The sequence below is a fragment of the Aethalodelphis obliquidens genome, unplaced genomic scaffold (assembly GCF_003676395.1).
Source record: "Aethalodelphis obliquidens isolate GAN/ISIS:26980383/991018 unplaced genomic scaffold, ASM367639v1 scaffold33, whole genome shotgun sequence".
Classification (NCBI taxonomy): domain Eukaryota; kingdom Metazoa; phylum Chordata; class Mammalia; order Artiodactyla; family Delphinidae; genus Aethalodelphis; species Aethalodelphis obliquidens.
The window spans coordinates 13,451,020-13,476,339 of NW_020837977.1; the positions used below are offsets into that span (position 1 = coordinate 13,451,020).

The following is a 25,320-nucleotide window of genomic DNA, read 5'->3' on the forward strand; positions in this document are numbered from 1 at the left end:
CTCCTGATAGTACTTCCCCCTAGGCTGCCACTCCGGATGCTTGCCCTGGCCTGCTGTCCCCCATGGCACCCACCCCTCTGCCATCTCCACTGTTCATCAGTATCGCTGTGCAGTGAGGGTTCCCAGGAGGAGAGCCTGTCCTTCTCCTCCCATGGGATCTACCCTCACCAGCCAGGCACTTACTGACAGAGCCTAAGGCACCCTCAAAGTGAGAAGTCAAAGAAATGTTTTTGTTTGGCTGAATTCTAAACACGAGGACATTTATTGGCTTTGTTTTGCTACTAATTTTATAACACGTCACATGCTCCAATGGACACTTTCCCAATGTTCTTGAAAGTTTAATTAATATTTACCACGTTGAATGGCATCTTTATGAGGACCTCTGTTGGGAGGTGGAATTAAGTCTGTGATTTGTATTCCAGTTTGGACGCTGGAGTGTCATGTGGGCTGTACGGCAGGGTCCTGATGTAATGATGCTCAACAAGATAGTCCTCTCGGTTGGTTAGGGTCTGTGAAAAAACGACCTTTAGGCAGACGTGAAAACAAATGTTAGATGGAACTGCTCTCAGCGGTTCCTGGGAATTACTGAAACGTTTATGCTGCGAAGGCACTTGGTTCTGAAAACTAATTATTAGGTGGGTTTTTTTACACCCTTGACAAGAGGTCCTAGAGGAAATTGAAATAAGTAATCTAGATGAGAGGGAACATTTCATTACTTATTAATCAGACAAACAAAAAGCTGAACGTCACTATAAGGTGTTTTACCAGGCATATTTTCAGTCCAGTAAAACCAGAATCTTCCCTCTAGTCCTTAGAAAGAAACTGGAAGTTAATCCGAGATGAAGGCCTTGCAGTGATGGATAGAGCCCAGGGCCTGTTTCTGCCTGAAGATGAGAACCTGAGGGAAAAGGGTGACTGGAGCCAGTTTACACTGTGGCAGCAAGGTGAGCGTGCTACTTCCAGATCATTCTCTGCAACCTGATGGGAAGGGGGGACTTCTGCCGCTACCTCCCAGAGCTAGGGTTCCCTGACTTAAAGGAAACTACCTGGGAAACCCAGATTATGAAAATCTATTTGTTGCTTCTTGAAACTATGTAGGAACACTCATCTCTGTGTGTGTGTGTGTGTGTGTGTGTGTGTGTGTGTGTGCATGTAAATATATGGGTGTGTATATGCATGTGTGTATTTGGATAAATATATATATATGTTGTATTTTGATTTTCCTGGTCTTTCCTGTTAAATGATATGTTACAAAGAGTAACCCTACTGTACAGACGTAACTGAAGAGCCCACCATGTGCTCATCGACGCCTTAGAAAGGAGCTTTCCTGAGCCTCTTTTGCTCCTGTACCTTGGAGACGATGTTGCGTGCCAAAATGATACCACCGCGGTGAGAGCCGTTGGGGTGATGACAAACCAGAGTGACAAGTCAATAATAACTAGTGTCTGAGCTCATCAAGAATAGGAAGAGGGCTTCCCTGGTGGCGCAGTGGTTGAGAGTCCGCTTGCCAATGCAGGAGACGCAGGTTTGTGCGCCGGTCTGGGAAGATCCCACATGCCGCAGAGTGACTGGGCCCGTGAGCCATGGCTGCTGAGCCTGCGCGTCCGGAGCCTGTGCTCCTCAACGGGAGAGGCCACAACAGTGAGAGGCCCACGCACCGCAAAAAAAAAAAAAGAAGAATAGGAAGAGGTTCACAGTCAACCTAATATTCCTTGAGCTGAACCCAGGCCCAGGTACACAGACAGGGCCTCAATCTGTGTGTGTCCAATGAGTTAATATATCAATCTGTCCTCAAAATGAGGAGCACTGAATTTTATCTTTAAAGCTCTCTCCAATTCTCTTCTGGAAAATTCAAGTTAACCTGGGTTAAACGGTAGCTGAACAAAAGTAAGTCTATTTTGAAGACTAAACAGCATGTGTCACACATCTTTAGCTGCAGAAAATAAATTGAGAGGATGATAAGCAGTTGGTTTATATCATGGGACAAATAGCACTGTTGTTTATGTCGGTATGCTTTCAGAATACTAAGATTTACACGTCAGAGAAAGAAGAACAACTTCAGTAATATTTTCAGGGAAATGTCCAACAGAAGAGACATCACATGATTTCAAGTGACTGTGTCAGCTTTTTGCCAGCAAGATTTTTTTAAGTAGAGCTGTGATAAGGTCAATATGTGAACAACGTGCTAATTTTGTCTATTGGCATCTCACTAAATGAGTCAATTCTGTTGGCCGTAAGCATTCACCAGTTCATCTGATGGCTCCGTTCCATCAACATCCTCATGCTTCATGGCTTCCTACACTAAGTCTTCAGAATAGTATGCATCCTGGCAGTAATTTCCGGAAACCATAGTCTCTGCTAAAAGCACATGCTTTAATAAGGTTGAAATATGCAAAGCATTATGGGGCATAGAAAAGTGTTAAGAAAGGAAATAAATAATGGAGACAGTTTCATTGGGGGCAACATTTTGACTTTTAAGGTTTTTGTGTATTTAAAAATTTTTTTAATGGTAGCACAGTACATATAACTTAAAATTTACCACCTTACCTGTTTTCAAGTGTACATTCAGTGGGGTCATGTATATTCATATTTTCACGCAACCAATCTCTAGAACTGAGTTTCATCTTGCAAAACTCAAACTCTGTACCCATTAACAACACTCCCCACTGCCCTCCCCCAGCCCTTGGCAACCACCGTTGCACCTTCTGTTTCTATGAATTTACTACTTCAGACACTTCATAGAAGTGGAATCATACAATATTTGTTAACTTATACATTTTCATATATTTTGATTATACCTGATTTTCCATGAATTAGAGTAATTTCTTAAAATATTATTTACTTCCTTGATCTTTGTTAAATTCTTCTTCCCACTGAATGGAATTTGCGCGTTCCTTTTTTTCCTCTCTCCTTAAGTTTGACAAAGTGATCTAGTATGTTCTTTAAAAACCTCAAATTATATCTCACCTTATTTTGATTTTTTTCTAATTCCTGCTTTTATAGTTTTCTTCCTCCTCATGTTCTTTTTGTTGTTTATTTTATCCATTTTTTCTAAACTTTTCAATCAGAACTTCTTAGTAAGTTTATTTTCATTCTTTCATCTTCATTAATAAAAGCATTTAAGGCTATGGACTGATCTCTAGATTTAGCTTTGGATACTTTCCTTAAGCTATAATTTATATTTTCACTTGTATTATTCCCCCCAGAAACGACTTCATTTTTATCTCAATTTCCATTTCGATTCAAAATAATTTAGAAGTGTGTGTCTGTGTTTTATAAGTATCTTTTCCAATCAGTTGCAGTCAATTAAATAGAAATTAATTTCTAGTTTTATTTTATGATCATAAAATAATACAACCCCCATAGTTGCTCTTTTAAGAAGTTTTATTAAGGTTCTTGGTGGTCTTTTGTTTGTGGTTCCAGGCTTCTGTGAGAAACCCAGTAACTGTTTTCTGGAAACAAATTTCACAGTTTAAAGAATTTTGAAGGCAGCTAGTATTGTAGCTTGCATAGAAGCAGGGTGGCACCCCTGAAGGCAGATGCCCTGTTGGCCTGGAGACAGAGGGGAGGGAATCCTGCAGCAGGAGGGGTCAGGAAGATGAGGGGAGGGAGATGGCGGGGTCGTTTCTTAGCCACACTGAGAGCTCAGATTCAGACAGGAGGCCCATGAGGATCTGACTTGTGAAGACTTAGACGTTGTCTAGCCTAGTTAGGAAAGGATGCTGCTGGAATCTTGAAGGCCTTGAAGCTATGGCTGCAAGCTTCATTTCTATCCATATGTAAGTGGAAATCATGGAAGTTCTCTAAGTAACCCAACCATTTCTGAAGTATATTTATTCCTTTTTAAATGATCAACGTTTTTGAGTTGGAGAAAAAAAAAAAGACCGAATCAACAAATATACATAACTAATTTTTCCCCACAGATGTTTTCAAATTGCTGTGTGAATGTTACAGAACATCTGTTTTGCTCGTTTATTGTTTTAACGATGAACGCTAAAACATAGTGTTAACAAATATGCCACACATGCACAGTCACGCTTTCTTCCAGAGCCCATGGGAGATGGTGCTAACCCATCCCAGTAGCCTTTCTGGATGAGCTCAAGCTGAACCTCTGAATCCTGCTCAACATAGTGTTCTAGGTAGCCACTGTCAACTGATCAGAGTTGTCATGCAAGATGAACCTATTGTCATCCCAGCAGTAAAGCCTTGAAACTTCAGAGAGATACAACCCAGAACCTTTAAAAATCTCACCTCCATGATATCCCTCATAAAGTGTATTCTTCACATGTAGATGAAATATTCAGTTGGTTCTTTCAGATTTGCATCAGCAGTTAGATCTCTTTCTGGGGCCGTTTTTCCCAAAGAAACAAAGTTTATCACTTCTTGAAAGTTACTTTAAACTGTGTGAGAAATAATAAATTACAAACAAAACCACACTGAGCTCAGCTGCTGGGCAGTTTTCTCCTCCGCGGAATGGTTTGTTCTGCACAGTTATGTTCAAATCCAAGACGCGACATAGTGAAAATCATGCTTTAAAGCATAGCCTTTGGAGACCAAGGATCCCGAGTTGGGGTCCTGGCTGCACCACTTGTTAGTGTGTGATGTGGGCTTGTTCCTGACTCTGAGCCTCAGATTCCTCAGCTGAAAAATGACGATGAAAATAGTGCCTCGACCGCCTGGCAATGCAGAGGACAGGGGTTCGTGCCCCGGTCCTAGAAGATCCCAGATGCCGCGGAGCGGCTGGGCGCGTGAGCCATGGCCGCTGAGCCTGCGCGTCCGGAGCCTTTGCTCCGCAACGGAAGAGGCCACAGCAGTGAGAGGCCCGCATACCGCAAAAAATAAAGAAAAAAAGAAAAGAAAATAGTGCCTCGAGTATGGGGTTGTTACCAGGATCAGTGAGCAAAGGTCTGACATACAGAAGAATGATAGCAATTCTAGTTTTTATTACATAATAAGCATACATTATGTAACAGTAACGGAGACATCCTTAGGTCGCCGTTAAGAACATGGACTCTGGGTCCAGTTGGACTGGAATTCCCACTCTGCCACTTACCGTGTGACCTCTCTGTGCCTCGCTTCCTCTTCTATAAAATACCATTCTAATAGTGTCCCCCTCCCTGGTGTGTAGGCATCAGGTGAGTGGTCCCTGGCCCGTGCTGAGCACCATGGAAGTGTAGTTGCGTTCCTAAACCCTCCCAATCACGTGTGAATAGTTAAAACTACCACCGGCAATCCACGAATGATAAGATTCCCCTACAGAGAATCTGTGTTTACAGACTAGAAAAGATTTATGTGGCTAAATGGCTAGAGATGTTCTCTAATTCACTCCTCACCAAGTGGCAATCCTAGTGACCCAATCTGTTAGGTTCCCCATTTATTAGCTCTCATTCGGGTAAGACACACGTGTTCTCCAAGTGACACGTGCTCAGCCCTCACCACTGTGCCCGTGGGAAATCCAGACACCTCTAGCCGCTCCTCAAGGCCCCAGGCCTCACCTAGCTGCTGCCTGAACACACAGAACCCACAACTGGTACTACCGCTAAGTCATCCCCAGATCCTGCATTTGGGACGGCATGGGAAGCTAGGGCTTGAACATTCTTTATGATGTCGTATACAAGAATCTATTGGTTCAAACTGACATTATCATTAAACTCATATTCAATTAGTAACTAAAAACAGCAACTACCATTTTCCTCAAGAGACAGATTACTTAGGAAAAACAAATATAGAAGTTGTTTTCTAAAATATCGAGGTCCATTTGATTGAGGATGCTGCCGGTAAGATACATTCCTTGTTAACTCTCATTTTATTCTCAGTATATAATTATCTTAGGACACAACTAACATTAATTAAATAAAGTTGAACTCAGCTTAGATGTATCAATACCTTGTAGGAATCCTGAATAGGGAATTAAAATGTCTCTACCTTTTAAAAAAAACCCATTGTTTTCCTCGTCCGTGAGAGCAAATGATGCTGTACCTTCCTAAGCACATCTTTCTTAAGAAACAGTGATTTTGTCGATGGTGAAGGAATTTGCCTAGTCCAGGGTGCTTTGGACTATGTCCCCAAATCTGTGTTCTTGACCAGGCCCTCAGAGAAACCCCCATCTCTCAGAGACCTCTCCCCTCGTCACTGAAATCCTATTCTTATCAGCATATAAAGGATGACCTGTACATTGGAAAATACACTAAATTTCAATGAAAACTAATGTGTGGGTTAGTAGAATATAGTCCTAGAAAATGCACTTTTAGGTCAGAAGTGTAACATAAGCCATTTTCCTTCCTTGGGAGCTGGGGGGTGGATGAGTTTCCTGTGGCTGCTATAACAATGACCATAAATGTCGTGGCTTAAGATAACTCAGATGTTTTACCTTTACAGTTCTGGGTCTCACTGAGCTAAAGTCAAAGTGTCATCAAGGCTGCATTCATTTTAGAGGCCGCCCACATTCCTTGGCTGTGGTCCCCTTCCGTCTTTGGAGCCCGCAGTAGCCACTCAAGTCTTTCTCATTCTGTATCACTCTGGCACTGACTCCCTCTTCTACATTTAGACCCTGTGATTACACTGGGCCCATCCAGTTCATCTACGATAATCTCCTTCTTTAAAGGTCAGCTGGTTAGTAATCTCCATGTCACCTGCAACCTTAATTTTCCCTTGCCACGTAACATAACCTATTCACGAGTTCCTGGGCTCAGGATGTGGTCTTCTTTAGGAGGGAGCCGTTGTTCTGCCTGCCACAGGGGGAAAAATAAGTATTCGACACACGCCTTGCCCGTTAGACATCCTTAGTCAAATACGGTAGTCCAAGGCTGGGTGCAGAGCTCTGGTCCTTGCTGTGCCCGTCAATGTTTATTGGAACAGGACACTCTGTCTTCTCGTGTTTACTCGGCCTTCTCATTCTTACAGTAAGGAGGACAATATAGATTGTGTGTGGTCAAAACGGGATGAGTTAAAGCTTTACTGTGATTTGTTTCTAACAGTGGTTTTATCATTTATTGTTCTAGGAAGGAAAAATGAAAATGCCTGTAAAGGAGCTCGTAAAACCTGTGCTTTACTAGATAAATTCCCCGAGACGACAGGATGCCGAAGAGGACAGGTACCAAGAATGTTTTCTGTGCTGGGAAGAGCACAGTCAGTTATTAGGGGAATAAATGGGAATGCTCATGTTTACAAAGAAACGGTTATTTCCTTTGACCCACTGAATGCCTCTTTTTTCACTTGCTTTTTAATAAAACATAATGTCATGCCCTCGACGGCAGCACTGAGGGTGGAAAATGTTCAGCGTTTATAGCTTTGTGGAAAATGGGAGTCCTTACTTTTAGTTCCTTCACAAAGAAATAAGACGAGGATATAAATTCCGAGTACTGCAGAGGCACTAATCTGAATTGACAGTAATTTTGTACTTTTAGCAGTTCTCCCACACCTTGGTAAATGGATGAACAGGGTGGTACATTTTCTGTGCAGATCAAATATTCCGTCATGCACCCGGGAACCCACGTGTGGCCGCACACGGGACCCACGAACTGCAGGCTCCGAATGCACCTGGGCTTGGTGATTCCCAAGGAAGGCTGCAAGATCCGGTGTGCCAACGAGACCAAGTATGTTTCCTCCCATCCCTTTCTCTCTTACTCGTCACCTCTGAGGATGGATGTTCGTTACGACAAAGCTATGCTCGGTTGGATTATTTCTCTTTCTTTGTCACTGAAGTAGACTGGAGTGGGTGGTATTAATCCAGCTTCTTAGTCGGTGTCCCACCTCTGCGCTTTCCGTGGGTCTGGAGATACTCCCCAGTTCTAGGGCTGCCCTCCTTAATCATTTCTCCCCAGAGCATTCTTGTCTGATTGACGAACCTTCTTGCTTCTCTTTCTAGATGGACAGACTTGCATTCAGTCAGCTAACTTGTCCTAAACCCTACACATATTACACATTGTGTTTATTGCTTTACACCTTGAACTATGCATCAGTACAAAGAGTCTCCTTCCTGAAGAAAACACCCTGTGATATTTATATGTCTTGCTCTAGAGGACACAGCATGGTGCAGCGGACGTGGCTGCCTTTTCAAATCCCAGCTGTGCCAACTAATCCTGTGTCACCTTGGCCAGTCACTTAATCCCCTGCGGCCTCAGCCTGCTTATAAAATCGGCAGCGTTGCTATCTGCTTTGCAGGGTTGTTGTCCAGATTAAACGAAATAATGCCTACAAGGCACTTAGCCCGGGTACCGGCCTGAGAAGGGACGTGGTGAATGTCAGGGCAACTTCTTTTGATGCCTTTGCCTGTCCTGGTCCTATTACTCTGTTCCCCTGGAATGCCCGCCTTTTCACCCATCCAAAATTAACCTATTACTAAGATCCAATTTTGTTCCTAAAAAGGAACCTCTCCTTTGACTTCTTAGAGTATTTACAGGGTATATTCTCAGTGATTCTGCTTTTTATTTCCATTGCTTTTTATTAATTGGTATATATTGGTCTAATCTCTGGGACTGAGCTGTAAGTGCCTGGAGGGCAGAAACCAAGTTGTCTTCTCACACGTGTATCACGGCCCTTGGTGGAGGTCTGCTGGAGGGGTGTGCAGGAGGGTTGTTCTGTACTGGTTGTTCGTTTGGTTATTGGCAGACACCTGCCTGCCCCGGGCCTGGGGCAGCAGCCCACCGTGCCGTGAGGGATTCTGAGACGACTCACATGGGGGTCTTCCCCCACCAGAAGTGTCCAGTCAGGGAGAAAACACAGCTCGAAGGTCGTGAGTCATAAGAGAGGCTCAGGCAAGGATGCTGCAGGTGGTCGGTGGGCAGGCAGCTCATTTGCGCCGCGAATTGGGAAACCTGACAGTGGTGCCTTTTAAAGACAGGAAGGATTTGCACATTCAAAGCTGGAAGGGAGGGGCACTCGAGGCTGAACAAACGGCATCAGCATAGGCGCGGAAGCCAAAAATTACAAGCCACGTGTGAGCAATATTGAGCGCTTTCAGCAGCCAAGAGTGTGGGATACTGTTAAGAGGTAAACAGACCTTTAAATTCTGGTAAATTTTTCCAGAATTTATTTGAACACATATGATTCGAATCAGGTAGCACCAAACCAAAGGTGGTTAGGAGCGCTCCACCGGCACGCGCTGGGGGCCAGGTTTTCATAGAGGAGCTGCTGAAGCAAAGCAAGGAGATTATTTGACTGGTTATGGTGTAAGCGGTTGCCTCGTTTGGGAAAGGCTGCTGCTAATCGTGATTGGTCGTTCTTAAGTTTCACTTTCTCAGATTCCAGTGAATTGACTCCGGGGTAGGTTTTGCTTTGCTACGAGGCTACCAAGGCATTAGAACACGTCCGTCTCATGGCCTCCTTGTTTCGTTCCTTTAACATACGGAATGAGGTTGGAAAGTGAGAGAGTGGATTAGAAGCTAAATCATGGAAGGCTTTGAATACAAACTAGTGGGATCAGATCTCTTTTAGGAAGGCGTTCTGGAAACCCTGAGTGTGTCCGATGGGGCGTTTGGGAAGAACAGTTAACAGACTGCCTCAGTAGCCCACCCCAGAAGGGCAGGGATTGGGATCCTGGAAAGAAAGGGAGAGTAAAGAACAGAGGCAGGAGATGTGATGAAGATTGACTCGAGTGAATCTCGAGCGTGTGGGGCAAGGGAGGGGTGTCCGTGATGATGCAGCAGTTTCCATTTTGGTCAGTAGGGGGGTGTTGATGCTTTAGCAAATGCTGAGAGCTTGGGAGGCATGAGGCAGGTTAGGGGAACAGATCATGAGTCCGGTCTTCATATTATTTGTTTAAGTTGCTGTTGGAACACAGGAGTGAAAATATCCAGGAGTCTGCTGGATAGTGAGGTCTGGAGCTCAGGGGAGAAGTCAAGTCTAGACATAAAGGTTTTAGAAGCAGGCTTATTGGGAGGCTCTAGAGGAAGCGTGAGAGTCCCATGGCCACATCGACATTTCGGAGGCAGAAAAAGGAAAGAGAGCCAAGAAGGAGCTGGGGCAGCAGAGGGCAGAGCTGGAAGAGCCAGGAGGGGGAATCAGAGATGGCCAGACCGGGCGAAGTTTCTTCCAAGATACAATGGAGCTCACCAAGCCTTGCTGAGCTCCGTTCGGGTCTACAGGGTCTCTCTGCCAAAGGGGAGAGGGGCAGGGGACCCAGGGAAAACAGAGAGGAGGTGGGAGTGTGCTGGGGAAGGCAGAGTTTGACGAGGTCAACTCCTTGGAGGTCAAATAAGAATCACAGGGGCCGTGAAGATGGAGAGGAGCTTCAGACCTAATTTAAGTACACCAACTTAGGGTCTTAAACTGAAGCTGGGAATGTGATTAGGGGGGCTGTCAGCACCCACCAGAAGTAGGGAAGGGCTGTAAGCCCAGCCCCACAGCTCACTTGTAGGGTGATCTTGAATAAGAACATTGACTGGGCAGCCCCTTCATTCCCACTGGGCTAAAAGCCAGCCTCCTTCAGGTGGCAGTAAGTAGCTGCTGATAACAATACTTTGCAGATGGTATAGTTTACAAATTCACAGTGATTATTAAAAAGCACTTGCCGACACCCCGGCTCTCATGGGCTAGGGCGGCGGTTTTGCGGAGGATGGATTGTTTCACGCTGTCTCGTCCCCAGGGAGCTTTGAAGCATCGGTGCCCTTCCTCTCCCTCCTCAATGCTGGTCAGCCTCCTTCTCCACGTCCCTTCTATGGTACTTGTTTTATGTTGCATTACATTCTTATGCTTCATAATCCTTAACTCCAGGGCGGCCGGGTCAGGCTAAGTATTTCATTACAAAAAGAGTGTTTTTCATGAGAGAAATGGGTCAATGAAATTCAAGCACTGTGCAATGCTTCTAGTGAAAATAGCTAGAGAGCTGAATAGTAGAGTCAGTTTATAAACTCTGAGGACAGAACGTGAAATCTGTACGTAATGTGAAATCTGGGAAGTTTCACACTTATCATGGAAGCACTATTAGTGTGGAAACAGAAGCACACGTACCAGGACATCAGGCTTCCTTGTTATGGGCAAGGGGAAGCAATTTTTCAGAGCTTCTCAACTTTTGAAGGAGTAGCAATTTGTGCCTTGTAGTTCTCAGGTATTAATCATCACACTGCGATTCCTGCTAGCGGGCGTGCGTGTCAGTTAAAGATTCCATCACTGCAGATCGTAGCACAGCTCTTTCTATCTGAAGATGGGCTTGAAGGTATGCAGCTGTCTATCTCAATAAGTAAAATGATCATTTAAAATGAAAAAATGCTTTCCGATGACAAAACCGATGCATGCCCCTGCTACACAATTTGTGAAACACAGAGAAGCACGACAAAGAAAGTAAATATTATTTTTGATTTCAGTACTCAGGGATATTGCTCAGACGCTTCTTGGGGCCTATATAATGTATATTCATGACGAGGAAGCTCCTAGTGATAATACGCATCGTGCTTGCTACGTGTCAAGCACGGTTCGAAGCCCTCTGCGTACCTTCACGACAACCCCACGTAACTGGGAGTATTAAAATCTCTACTTCTCAGCTGAGGAGACTGATGTATAAATAGGCTGAGTAACTTCCCCAAGGTCACTCAGCTTAGCAAGTGTCGATATTTGTATCAGGGTCCTAGGGCTGCCGTAACGGATGACTTAAAACAACAGAAGTTTCTTCTCTCACCATTTTGGAGGCCAGAAGTCCGAAGTCAAGGTATGGTCAGGGTTGGGTCCTTCTGGAGGCTCTGAGGGGCAGTCCCTGTCCCCTGACTCTCTCCTGGCTTCCGGTGGCCGTGGGCTCTCCTTGCTGCGTCCTGGCTCTTAGGCGCATCACTGCCATCTCTGCCCCTGTCATCATGTCACCTTCTCCCTCCGTCTTCTGCCCTTGTCTTCTTTTCCAAAGGCGCTTACTGAGGACCTCCCTGGCGGTCCAGTGGTTGAGACTCCGCACTTCCAATGCTGGGGACACGAGTTCCATCCCTGGTCGGGGAACTAAGATCCTACATGCTGGGGGCATGGCCAAAAAAATAAGCAAATAAATAATTAAAGGCACTTACTGGATTTAGGGCCCAACCTAACCCGGAATGATCTCAAGCCCTTTAACTTAATTACAACGGCAAAGACCCTTTTTTCCAAATCAGGTTATATCCACAGCTTCCAGGGGGACATACTTCTGGGGGTGAGGGCCACCATTCAGCCCACTACAGTGTTGGAACCAAGGTTCCATGCCAGACAGTTTGGCTTGAAAGTTTGTGCTTCTAGCCTCAATGCCATAGACCCACTTATATATAGGTTTGGGGGATTTTTGAGTTTTGTTCACAAGATTAGGATCATGCTATACTTATAAGGTGACCACTTTGAATGCCGGTTTTTGTTTCCAGACATCAGGGTAACAAGTAGAGAAGGCTGCTGGGGAGTCTCCACCTCTGGGGGTTTGTTCGTGTCCCCCTCGACAGGCCATGCTTTGCAGTCAGTAAAATGAGCTCATTAGCGATCTTGAGTCAGAGCTGAATGAACTTGAGTCAGTGGATAAACAGGCCACCGCTGGCAAGTGGGAATAATCGTTATCCTCACAGAGTGGCCAAGGTGTGTGAGCTTTGGGTGATCCCAGAGACAAATCCTTTCTTCTGAGTCTCCACGAGGGCTTCTGGTTCATGCCGGAACCATACCAAGGGAAAGAAGGGTGACCGTGCAGCTCTCCTGGAGACCCGGCCTCATTGCCTGTGAATCGCTGACCTGAAACGTTGCACAGGACCTATATGTAGCCAGAAAATCATGTGTTGGCATGAGGGTCAGCAACAGACTGAAGAAATGAATGGGCAAGAAGTCATTTAATTCCTCTTTATGTGGTTGTGGAAATAATGACCTTTTCCCACACACCTCGAGTATTCTAGAATATATTTTTTCATGACTCTTTCAAGTTTCCTATTAGGAAGATTGTGTAGAAGGCATGCTAAAATATTAACAGTCAAAGAGAGACCGTTTTTTTAATCTACCGTGAATTGTTCATAGACGTTATGTGTTATGTTTTCATAAAGTGTCCAAGAAGATAGTTTAAATTTTTTCTCATCATGTTATAGAAGCTGTAAATTACCAAATCATTTGGAACCAAATATTTTTGCCTCTTCTTCCTTTTTTGGGGAGAGGGAGGTTGTTTTTTGGTTTTTTTAGTCGTTTCCCTGAAGTCATAGACCTTCTGTTTCACAAAATATACCCGTCTTCCATTCAAATTGTAATGTGACCTTTCCACATTACTTTATCCACCATTCAAGCCTGTCCATCTGGGACTGTAGGACCAAACATGTCACTTTTAACTGGATGGGATGCTTCCCTTAAGGTTTGTTGTTAAATAGTGACGTTTCACGCTCTTTCTTCTTTTTCTTAAGCAATTTGGAGAATTAAAAACACCAATAAAGTTTCTTAACCCCTGTCCTGGTTAGCATGGGGTGTCTATGGCTATCCATACACACAGATGAATATCTATGTCTCGACAGGGAAACAGCACTTCCCACATTGAAAACAGATTTTGTCCAAACATTTGTTCATTGAACTGATGGTTGAGAATTTGGAAAGTTGAGATCCATTTTGCTATGGCAATAATAAATGATGTGGAGGTTTCTGGGCCAGCCCTTAAAAGCCTCCTAACTCATGGTCTCTGTTAATAGGGCTGTAGCACCAGTGACTATTGGTTTTTTTAACTTTTTATTTTATATTGGAGAATAGTTGGTTAACAATGTTGTATTAGTTTCAGGTGTACAGCAAAGCGATTCAGTTATACATATACATGTATCTATTCTTTATAATAATGTTTCTATGGAAAAACAGATCCTGAGTTTTCACTTCAGATTTTAACATCCTGTATCTTCATGAAAGCAAATTAAGAGCACCAAAGTCTCATGACCTGGGTTCAAATCCTGGCTTCCCCTCTTATGAAGTGTAACTTTAGCCAACTTGCATGGCCTCACTGAGCCTCAATTTCCTCATCTGTAAAATGGGAAGAATAAAAGTATGTCTTGGTGTAGTTTTGAGAATTACAGTGATCCGTATAAATACATTCAGAACTGTATTTACAGAGTGTGATGTGGTAACTATGCTCAGTATTTTTGAGCTTTTATTGTGCTCGTCTCTGATTGCTGCAGAAATGGGGACTTCTGCCCCTTACCTCCCAGGGCGTGAGACCAAGCACTCCTGTACTGTCGGAGGTGGTCCTTGGAACCTGCAGTGCGCACTCTGGCGGGGATGAGGGTGGGTGCTCTAAGGAGAGAGGAAGGAGGGGGAAACGGGAAGTCGAGGGTGTGCAGGGCCAGGGCTGGTGAAGGAATGGATCAGATGCAGAGGGGGCTATGATGTGATAGGCCTGGGGCTGGGAGGGACGCTGAGGCAGGGGGGCACAGAAGGGCACAGCGGATGGCCACCCCCTCCATTTCCCCTTGTGCCGCCACCCTGGAGAGGGGCCAGAGGCATCCCAGCTCTGTGGCCTCGGGAGGTTTCCTCTCCCTCTTCGCTTTCTTTGTCCTCCCCTTTTGGCTTTCTTCGCGATGTTACAGAGCCCTCTGCTACTGGGTAACCGAGGACCACGAGGGGGAAGTCAAAAGCTGTTACAGAGGCAGCGCAGGGGCTGCACAGCGGAGCCGAAGCCCCAGGCCCACTTGGAGGGGAGAGAATCCCCGCGGCAGCCTGGCTGGAACGAGCCCCCCCAGGAGGGGTGGAGAGAGATACTAGGGTGCATATATACAGAACCTGTTGGGGAAAGAGCTTCTTTGTAATTTAGCCATCTTTTGTTGAAATTACTATTTTGACATCCAACAAAATAGCAAATACCATACCCATTTCTCAGATGACAGTTTGTGAAATGTATCCTGTAAAATGCAATATGAAGACTAAAGTCCCAGCCAACAGCTTGGCTCAGAGAATTAAGAGAATTTCCGAGCTGAAAGAAGCCTTGGAGACCCTCCTGTCCTCCTCCATCATTGCACAGATGGGGAAACTGAGGCCCACAGGTGACATGCTTATCACAGCCACATGGCTAGTTAGCAGTGGTCAGAACAAGAACACAGGTGTCCTAGCTTCCAGAAAAATGCTTTATCCTGATAGATAGATGATAGATAGATAGATAGATAGATAGATAGACAGACAGACAAAGAAGGTATGTGCATGTGTATTTCTGTATTAGGAGGAGAGAAAAAAGAGGAAGTGGCAATAATGCAGTTTTAATTTCAATTCCAGGATGTGCCAGGCTTTCCAGTGCAGTCAGAAACTGAGGGATTTCAATGGATCCGAATTGATAAGAGCTGTGTTAAAGCAGCCTGATTCCTGAGCCCTCTGACCCTTTTCTGTACTCCAGTCAGCCTGTTTAAATTCCTTTCAGGCCACCTCAGCATAGCAGCTATAGGCGCTGAGAATGTTTCCTACAACCGCGATCTTGAGCTAGAGGTCCGGCTGTAATGAAGCAAGCCTAGTGCCTTTCTGCTTCCTCCACAGAATCACGGTGTCACCGCAGGCATCCGAACTGGCTTGCATGTGATTCCTTTGCTGAAAAATTAGAACTGCGTCATTTGTCTACCTCAGAACCTTTTAGCAAAGATCACTGAGATATAATCTATAAAGTTTTTAGGTGGAAAACTCTATAAGCACGTAGCGTCATTATTTAGCATTATTAATGGTGATGGTAATTCTATGGCAAAATTATAGTTATTAGGTTTATGCTGCCACCATTATACCATTATCATTAATTATAATAATCTGAGAAATTGAGGAATTACACAATGTTGGTTTATCTTGTGACCAGATATTCTTCTATCTTTTGGCAAACCAGGGAGAGACGTTCTTCTCGCAACAGTAAGAAATGCTAAAATTAAGCTGAGGTAGCCATCTGGGGATGGGGTGCAGCTCCCCACTGCTATCCTGCCTTTCTGGACCCTCAGAGGAAGGCTGGGTGAACGCCTCCAGGAAGACCTCTTTCCAAGGCTGCTCTGAAAATCTTTTCTCCAGAGGGTCCTTTTCTTGTCATAATTTCAGCATAACTTAAATGTATGTGGTGGAGATTTGCTCTCAAAGCGAGTGGCCTGAAAACTATTTTCTTTGCATTGCAATGAGTGTCTTTGTTTTTCACTCAGAAGAGGTGCAAGACCTTTGACATCTTTGAGCTCTGACTCTTTTTGTTCTGGAAAACCTTCATCCTTTCCCAGACAGGTGACACATCTCTTGTTGAACGCAAGTCACTTTAGTCTGCATGTCATTTGGATGGAGTTTTATTGTCCTTCCCAATTAGGGCTGCACTTTTAGTCATTCTAGCTCTCATAAGTGATTGAAAGACATCATTTTTTACCTATTCAGAAGGTATCTACATTTAAGAATCTACAATAAGTAATTGAGTATCTTTACTGTTTTCTGGGAAAGTGTCTGAAAGAAAATAGAAAGGCAAGTATAAATCTAATAGAATTTTATGGCCCTAATGGAATCCAGCCCCTTGGAATACCTCCCAGATTTCACGTTTAAAAAATTGTTTAATCAGTGGTTTACACTAGTCCATATTTGACCCAAAATATCTGCAAAGCCACAACCCAGTGCTAACTTAAGTTCCACCTTTACAGGCACTGGTATGCCATGAATGAACCAGCGCTAAAAGCTTTTCCCAATTTATAAGGAATTTAAGTTAATGAACGGAATGCTTAAGGTTTTTCTCACATCCAGCATTCCTAAATCTTTGGCTTTCTTATACTTACCGTAATCTAGTGAAAAATGTCATTTTGTGCAAACTTAGAATGTTCAATTTAGTTGTCTTAATTACTTCCAGTACTTTAAGTAGGTTCTAGACTCTCTACCACTCAGAAAACGTTGAGAATCACTTGTCACTGCCGCACCAAGAGTTATGTCACAGATTCTCTTAGGGAGTTTTGATATTGCACCCCCTGGGAAGTTTTCAGTCTTCTCAAATAGAGGGAGATTACTCATAGAGAGTGATGCCAAAGTAATTTTGAATTTTCTGTATGAATTTGACTACTCTAGGTGCTGCATATAAGTGGAATCATACAGTATTTGTCCTTGCATGCGTGGCTAATTTCACTTAGCATGGGGGCCTAAAGGTTCATCCATGTTGTAGCATTGTCAGAATTTCCTTCTAAGGCTGAGGAATATTCCGTTGTATGTATAGACCACATTTGTTTATCCACTCATCTGTCAGTGGACACTGGTGTTGCTTCCACCTTTTGGCTACTGTGAGGAATGCTGCTGTGAACATGGATGTACTGTTGTTTTCTTTTGCATGCCCTTCCCCCCTTGTCTTCTGCCTGTATTGTAGGCTTGTCACTGACATTGCTTAGTCCCACCGATAACAAGGCCGAGGAAATGGCCACCGAACTGTATAAGCTAGGGATCATTTTGCTTCTTTTTTCTTGTCATTTTTTTCATTTCTTAACTTTGCTTTTCTTTTCAAATTTGACTTTGCATGGTAATGAATACATAGTCATTTGCCCCTGAGTCTATATATTTTTGTCCTTCGTTACACTTGGATGGGACTCCAGTAGACCCTGACCCTTCAGAGGAATTGGATCAAAGAGCCAAGCAACTAATTTATTGAGTGCAAGACTTTAGGGTAGGTGGGACCTCCCCTGCGGTCCAGTGGTTAGGACTGTGTGCTTCCACTAATGGGGCTGTGGGCCCCATCCCTGGTCAGGGAGCTAAGGTCCCACAGGCTGTGCAGCGTGGCCAAAAAATAAAAATAAACTCGCAATTGCACAACATTGTGAATCAACTATACTTCAGTTAAAACAAAGACATCAGGGTAGGTGTGTGAGGCAGCGCAGGAGGTGGGGCTGGGGAGAGAATGGGTAACAGAACAGAGGATTGGTTCCCAACTTCAAGGAGCTTTTAACTTGCAGATATTTGTTACTTTAAATTATTTGGAAATTTTAGTGTCAGATTCATTAATATGTCTCAGACAAATTTGTCTCCCACTTCACTGCCTTCCAACTCAGGACATTTGGCAATGACTGGAGACTTTTTTTTTTTTTTTTTTGGCTGCATTGGGTCTTCGTTGCTGTGCGCGGGCTTTCTCTAGTTGTGGCAAGCAGGGGCTACTCTTCGTTGAGGTGTGTGGGCTTCTCATTGCAGTGGCTTCTCTTGTTGTGGAGCACAGGCTCTCAGTGTGCAGGCTTCAGTAGTTGTGGCATGCGGGCTCAGTAGTTGTGGCTCGCGGGCTCAGTAGTTGTGGCTTGTGGGCTCAGTAGTTGTAGCTTGTGGGCTCTAGGGCACAGGCTCAGTAGTTGTGGCACACAGGCTCAGTAGTTGTGGCGCACAGGCTTAGTTGCTCCGCGGCATGTGAGATCTTCCCGGACCAGGGCTGGAACCCGTGTCCCCTGCATTGGCAGGCAGATTCCTAACCACTGCACCACCAGGGAAGCCCAGGAGACATTTTTATTGTCACAGTTTGTAAGGGCGTGCTACTAGTATCTGGCGGAGACCAGAGGTGCTGCTAAACGTCTCACAGAGCACAGGACAGCCCCCGCCCCCCGCCAAATCAAAGAATTACCTGGCAAAAATGTCAGTATTGCCGAGGTTGAGAAAGCTTGCCGTGTGTAACATTATCTAATTTAATATTGATTAATCACCAGGTAATGAACATAAAAAGACAAATCATTTCCCTAAGGAAAACTTCTTTATGATAATGCAATAAGTTGAAATCAAGCTAGCGTTTTCCTCCTATAATTTTAATTATTTGCTAATCCAGGAAGTAAGATTTTAAATACTTGAGAGGAATTTTGATATCTAGAAAAAATTTCCTAGTAAAAACTTCATTTCAGAAACATAACTTAGCATTTGCCATATTGACAATTAATACCTATTCGAAAAAGAAGAAAACATTAGCAAAAATAATAAACTTTCCTTGGGTTTGAAAGGCACTGTATGATTGCGCCCTGCATTTTACTCTCTCGACTGTCTTATTTAGACTAACACCATATTTAGATCTTAGCTCCTCTACAGGTATCTTGTGAAGTAGTGCTGTCAGCCCTAAAGGATGTTTTGCAGCATTCATTTCAAATATTCCATGGATAACCCACTTGCACAGCGTATAACATTAGGAGTATAAACAATCTGCCCTTCCATAAAATGGAACTTTAACAAATGGAATGGGTTGAAAAGAGAATCATTTGGAGATGCACAGACACCATGCCTATGGGACATCAAAATGCCTGAGACCCAGTCACTGTCTGTACTTCCACACCAATCTCTGAAATGCCAGGGAGGATACCATGGAGCCATTGACTGGGAGGTCACCTTGGGAATGAGCCACTGGGGCACACTTTTGAGTGCTCGCCCGACTAAACAAGCCTTGCCTAGGTTTGTACCAAGAATAAGTTTACCCTTTTCACCAGTCTCCTGCCTTTTGTATACCTTCAGTGCTGAGCATGAAAGCTGATGTTCATGGTAAGAATCCTGAAATTCTTTCTTAATCACCGAGGAAAGAACACATCCTGTGTTTCACTTACCTGGTCCTATTGCAAAGGTTATCATGAGAGAGCCTTCCTGAACACAGACGTGGATTGATCCTCAGGCATGTGAATCACAAGCTTCCATGCTTTTCTGTTCCAGGACATGGGAAGAAGGCAAGGTGCTCATCTTTGATGACTCCTTTGAGCATGAGGTGTGGCAGGATGCCACGTCTTTCCGGCTGATCTTCATCGTGGATGTGTGGCACCCCGAGCTGACACCCCATCAGAGACGCAGCCTTCCTGCGATTTAGCATTTTGTGCAGGCTCAGGACACGCTGGAGACAGGCTGCCTCTCTGGTTCAGTCACCTTGGACGTGGGCATAGATGTTCAAACACCACAGCCCTTAATTCCCTGGATTTGCAGCCTGAAAAATTCTAAACCTCCTCCGAGGGTTGGATGACACTAAAGGGAATATATGCCTCGCTGCAATTCTTTTAGAAAATACCTGCGGTATTTCATCCATGACAGCCCCCATCTGATGCCTGTATTCCAGGTGAACCCATGATAGCTTCTACCTTGCCGGCCAAAGATATTTTTTCCACTTAGGCGAAATCAGTGTAAATGAGAGTATATGTAGAAACTGTAAATGGATTGCTTTAGTTTGTAATTTTTCTATGCAATTATATTTTTCTAGGGAAGCAGGATGATTCTGTCATCACACACCGCTACTTTTTTGTTGAGTTTAATGGCAAGCTGTATAAACGCTTTAGTTCTGCTTAATCGTAACTTTCCTAATGAACTCAGACGTCCCTCTTTTAATTATTTTTAGTAAAAGGCACTCATATGAAAAAACGATTCTATTTTCCTAATACAAAGGAGAAAGACATAATTATGCCCATGTCTTCATGAACCGTACTGCTCCCTACCCATTGCGTCTCTTTGCTTTTTTGTCACCATTGAGAGCTCATGTCTTAATTTCTCTCCTCGCTGTGTGAATGGTGGAGATACTGTCAAAATGGTATTTATTTCTAAGAGGAACTTTTTACACTGAAGAAGTACTTGGAGTCATTTTGTAATGAGTTATAACAATGACGCATGTACATTTTTTTAATGTCAAGCACTAGGCATTAGAAAACAAAAAGTAAAATTTCTCCAAGTGAAAATTTTCTCTTGGGATCAGGTAGATAGGGGGCTGCTAGGACACCTGGCTCCTGGTCTCTTTGCGTCTATGAAACAGGGCTGGAATCCAGAGTGTTTTCTGTTGGGGATCCTTGTGAGTGATGAGGCCGTTGAAAGGACTCCCATCAAAATTTTGTAAAACTATGAAGGATGGCAGAGTGGAAGACCAAGAATATGCCAGGATCTCTGTCCTGCGTGTAGGATGTAAAAATCGCTTTCCTCTTTGAAATTGTTTGGAAGACTCTGACATCTCCCTGGCTTGAGAAACTTCTGCCATTTGAGCTTCACTTTGAGATGGCAATCATTATTGATAGTTCGGCTTTAAAATTTCCTACTGCATAGAAAGAACAGTTGCCTACTCGTTCCGAAGATGACCACGTCATTAATTTAGAGGAATATTGATGCATTAAATTTTGTGTTTTTTAAATCAGAGCTAACCAGAAATGTTAGCTATAAGAATGTAATGATATTCATGCACTGAATTTTAAGCCAATATGAACAAAAATGCTGGAGAAATGACACATAGGTTACCAGATTTCATTCGCAGGTAGAAAAAACACTTGTGCTTTCTTTTCCATTGAAGGACAAAGAAAGATGCTTCCTTTATCTTATTTAGAAAACATTCTTTAATATTGAAATGAACCCCCTTTGCTTGTCTTTAAGGACTTCAGCTTCCAGTCAGTTTGTAAAATATTTGTCCTCTTTCCTTCTGTTTTGCCAATGTTGAAAAATCTCACTAAAATAGATGAAGAAGCATGTGAGGAAAAATGTCCAAATTAATTACCGAAATCCAGGAGAAAAAGCAAACTCTTGAAAAATAAAAAAGCATTTGTGTCCTTCAGTATTTATTGAACAGAAGAAATGACTGACAAAGAACAATACAATCTAGTGTTCATGTGGTAACATTCATGTCACTTACTGAATTTGGTTCTTGTATGTATATTGCATACACATAAAGAAATTCAAAGTGTAAGTTGTCACTGTTGAACCATCATCTTTGATTCATTTAATGAAATCATGGAATAGAGTCAAAACTAGCTCTTAACTTAGTAATTATAGTATGGTATTTAAAATCGGGTCACTACAGGAGGATTCTAAATATTGCCGATTGGAAAGCCAGAGCTATTACTGCTGCAGAATGTTGGCAATAATAGACTCCAGTAGCATTTGAAATACTGGATCCCACAACCATTTTATAAACTCAAGTAATAAAATGGGTTTTCCAATTCGCTTTAATTCTTCATCTTTCTTCCCTATGTTGTGGTATATAAGAAAAGTGTTTCAGTCATTGCATTGGTAGAATTATTTCAGTGTTATTTTTTTGTTATTTGAAATGTCTACACAAAATGAATTGATTTTATTTATACTGTGATGCAATTGGTTAAGAAATATTTTAAATTCTCTTTCAATTTTATTTCAAGGGTGGAATACAAAAATCACTTCTGTTATTATTTTCTACCAGTAGAAAAAAATTATAACACTAGATCCATTAAGAAAGAGACGTAATACATGATTAAGATTAGTATCTATTGAGGGTGATTATGGCCAGTTGAATCACCTCTTTCCTTTGAATTTTTTAGCCAACAAATTAACCCTCCCAAGTACTTAACGTGTAAAATCATATTTTACTGCTCATTATCAACTAAAATATTTTTTGTTTGACATTGAGCACCAACTGGTCATACTAATGAAGGCCCATGTCATGCAGATGGCTGGGAGAATAAGAGATAGCTAAGAACATACACCTGGTTTTGGGAAACATGGCACAAGTAAGGATATCATATCTTATGATAATCTGCTTATTTTTTATCTGATTTCCTTTGAATGGATAGCTGGGGACTCCATTTCTAAGGATAATAAACAAAGAAATAAAGTGATCTTTGGCATTTCATCCTGCATTCCTGGTCTTCTCTTATTTTCAGTTCTTTCATATTTCACCATCCTTAAGGGTCTTCCTCCATGATTGATACCTACCCTCTCAGCAACAGCCAGGCCCTTTCTGCACACCTTTAACTGGTTGCAAGAGGAGGTGAGGGGACGTGGGGAGCGGTGTGATACTTTTGTAGCACTTTTCTTTTCTGTAGTGACCCAAGTGAGGCAACTTGAATGGATTCATTAATCAGTGACATGTATTTTCAATGAGAGCCCCCCCACCCTCTAGAGACACACATCCCCTGTGGGAAGTCACATTGCTAAGATGAAATAGAGATCTTTCCGTTTGTGTCTTTGTTTAAAATTAGCTCATGATAATCAGCTGGTGGCCTGATCAAAGATGTGATATCAAAATCATTTTTGCAGGATATCAAAAAAAAAAACAACAACAAGCTCTGCAAACAGCCAGACCTACGAGAACGTGCCCTTAGGCTGAACAATTTGAAATTTGATGCTGGTGATGAGGTCAAAGAAAGTATTTCAATATAGGAATGGAAATCACTGGAGATACTATTGTCTTGGGGCTTTGCACTACATTAAACTTGACAGTTGTGTCTGCACAGTTTAATTCTTATGTATCTACTTGGAAATGCACTTAATCTTAAATTGCAAAAACTGGACAGAGTCTCTGCAAAGCCTCAGAAAGATCCTTATCCTGATGAAGTGTGTGCGTCAGATTTAGTTTTTCTCTTTTCAATTCACTTAATACTATAAATATGGGATGGGGGGAATCTTGTTTCCATAACTGCCTTGCTTCATCCTCCAATTCCCTCACTGAAAAAAAAAAGCATCTCTCAAGTCTTTGTTCAACTTTGGCTGCTTAGACCAATGGCTGGTGAGAGTCATTACTGGGTGGCAGGAGAGGAGGCCCTTGTGTCGAGCCGAACGCACGCATTGTGGGGTCAGTTGCACATGTACTTCCTGGTGGCTGCTACCACTGAGGGCTGGCGATGTCCGGAGCACAGGGTGGCTCAGGGTTCAGTCCAGAGCCAGGAGTGGCTGAGTGTTCTCATTCTCTCCCTTGTCCTCATGTTTCAGGGTCCCAGCTTCTACCACAGACTGAGATCTAATAACAGGGGAAGGAAAAAGATATGATTACAAATAAGTCATGGTGTCAGCCATTTTGGAATCTTGTAAGGCATTCAGACTTTATGTCCCCCTTATTAACCAAGACACTCAAAATAGCTATATAACTTCTCCCCCCTTTTGTATCTCTGTGTTCCTTGCTTTTGTGTCTTCTACACCACATTTTGAGGGAGCGAGGCATCTTGGAATCTTCTTTGCAGGAATCTCTTCTTTTGGTAAAATGAACACGTGTTCTAGCCACAACTCTGCCCCCCGTCTAAACATTCTGTGGATCTTGAGATGTATAAAGTCTCCTAAATTTTGTTAGATTTTTAATGTTTCAAAGTATTTCTGAGAGCCTTTGTTTCTCAAGGTCATAGGAAGCTATCATGTATGATGTTAAGACCATGAGATTTGGAATCAGATGGTCGATGTATTCTTGACCCCTTACTGACTGAGGAGTCTTGGGGGAGTTTTCAGAACCCTGGACCTTTATTGCCTCACCTGTAAAGCAGAGCTGTTACCTACCTTCCAGCGTTGTTGAGAAAGACTAAAACTAATACTATACCTAAAGCACTTGACATGTACTTGTAGTCAAAATTTATGGGGCACTGTGTTATCACCATTATTGCAACAATGGCATTGATCTTAGTTTCTGGTGTGTCCTTTTATACTAGAGTAATAACAAGTTCCTGTGTTTATAACATGATTGAAACTGAAATTAGTTTCTAGCTTTCTAGAGAGAAGATGATAAGAGCTATGCACACAGTAGACATTCAATAAACGTTCACATACTAAAAAAAAAAAAAGCCATTCAAAACATTAAGAAAATGGTTGAATTGGGTTGTTCAAATAAGCAAGATTTACATATATGTGCAGTACATGGTTAACTCAGTAGGCCTGAGTTGCCCAAACCCTCCACATTCCAAAAGTCTTCAGGACTGTCCCTTGACTGGTTCTTCTGAACCCTGGGAGGATCCTGACTGATAAAGTGTCTTCGTTTGCCTGAGCTTTGGGTCACACCGTGTCAGTTGGACTTCTTGTTGGGGAAGGTGGAGGAGTTGAAGACCGAGTGGCTAAGGTCAGTCACACATGCTCTGCATGCCTATGTGACGGACCCCCCCCCACCCCAATAAAACCCAGAACCCTGGGCATCAAGGCATGGGTGGGTGGTTGGTGACACTGTGCATGTGTTGTCACTCGTCATTGCTGAGAGAATTGAGCTCTCTCTGTGTGACTGCACGGGAGGCAAACTGGAAGCTTGCAAGTGGTCCAGTGTACCTGAACTCCACCCACTGCACCTTTTTCCTTTGCTGATTTTTATCTGTATCCTTGTGCTATAAGAAACCTTAACTGTGAGTGTAACTACATTTCTGGGTCCTGTGAGTCCCTCTAGCCAATTATCAAATCTGGGGATCCCAAACACAGTATATGATAACACTAATATTTGCTGTCTGTGCACCTGGTATAGTCGTAACTTCTTCACATGCATGAAGTTACTTCATTTTCATACCCCTAAGGAGTGATGCTATTATTGCTTCCATCTGGGGGGTGGGAAAAACTAAGGGACCAAAAAAATCAAGTAACATAGGAAAGGCTGCACAAATAGAGAATAGAGAACAGGACAGGTATATCACCCTCACAATGTTCCTGGGAGAAGCCCCAGGTAGTAGTGTAGTTCAGCTCCTTTACACATTGCCTACATATTTCTGTCTTTGCTTTTAAATAAGGCCTGGTGTGTGTGTGTGTGTGTGTGTGTGTGTGTGTGTGTGTGTGTGTGTG

At 43.1% G+C, this 25,320-nt stretch overlaps 1 protein-coding gene across 6 annotated transcripts in view; it reads left to right on the forward strand.

The window, feature by feature from the left end:
* The window catches only part of ASPH (aspartate beta-hydroxylase), a 386,751-nt gene that overhangs the window by 187,610 nt on the left and 173,821 nt on the right, over positions 1 to 25,320 (forward strand). For 3 of the 6 annotated variants that reach the window (XM_027128024.1, XM_027128027.1, XM_027128023.1), the window contains 4 exons: positions 809 to 944; positions 7,002 to 7,093; positions 7,462 to 7,595; positions 19,522 to 22,439. In XM_027128024.1, the coding sequence (XP_026983825.1) occupies positions 809 to 944; positions 7,002 to 7,093; positions 7,462 to 7,595; positions 19,522 to 19,672 (513 nt within the window). In that variant the 3' untranslated portion in view covers positions 19,673 to 22,439. Of the gene's footprint in view, positions 1 to 808; positions 945 to 7,001; positions 7,094 to 7,461; positions 7,596 to 19,521; positions 22,440 to 25,320 lie in introns of those variants that run through there. The other 3 variants (XR_003437357.1, XR_003437358.1, XM_027128025.1) reach the window with 1 other exon arrangement.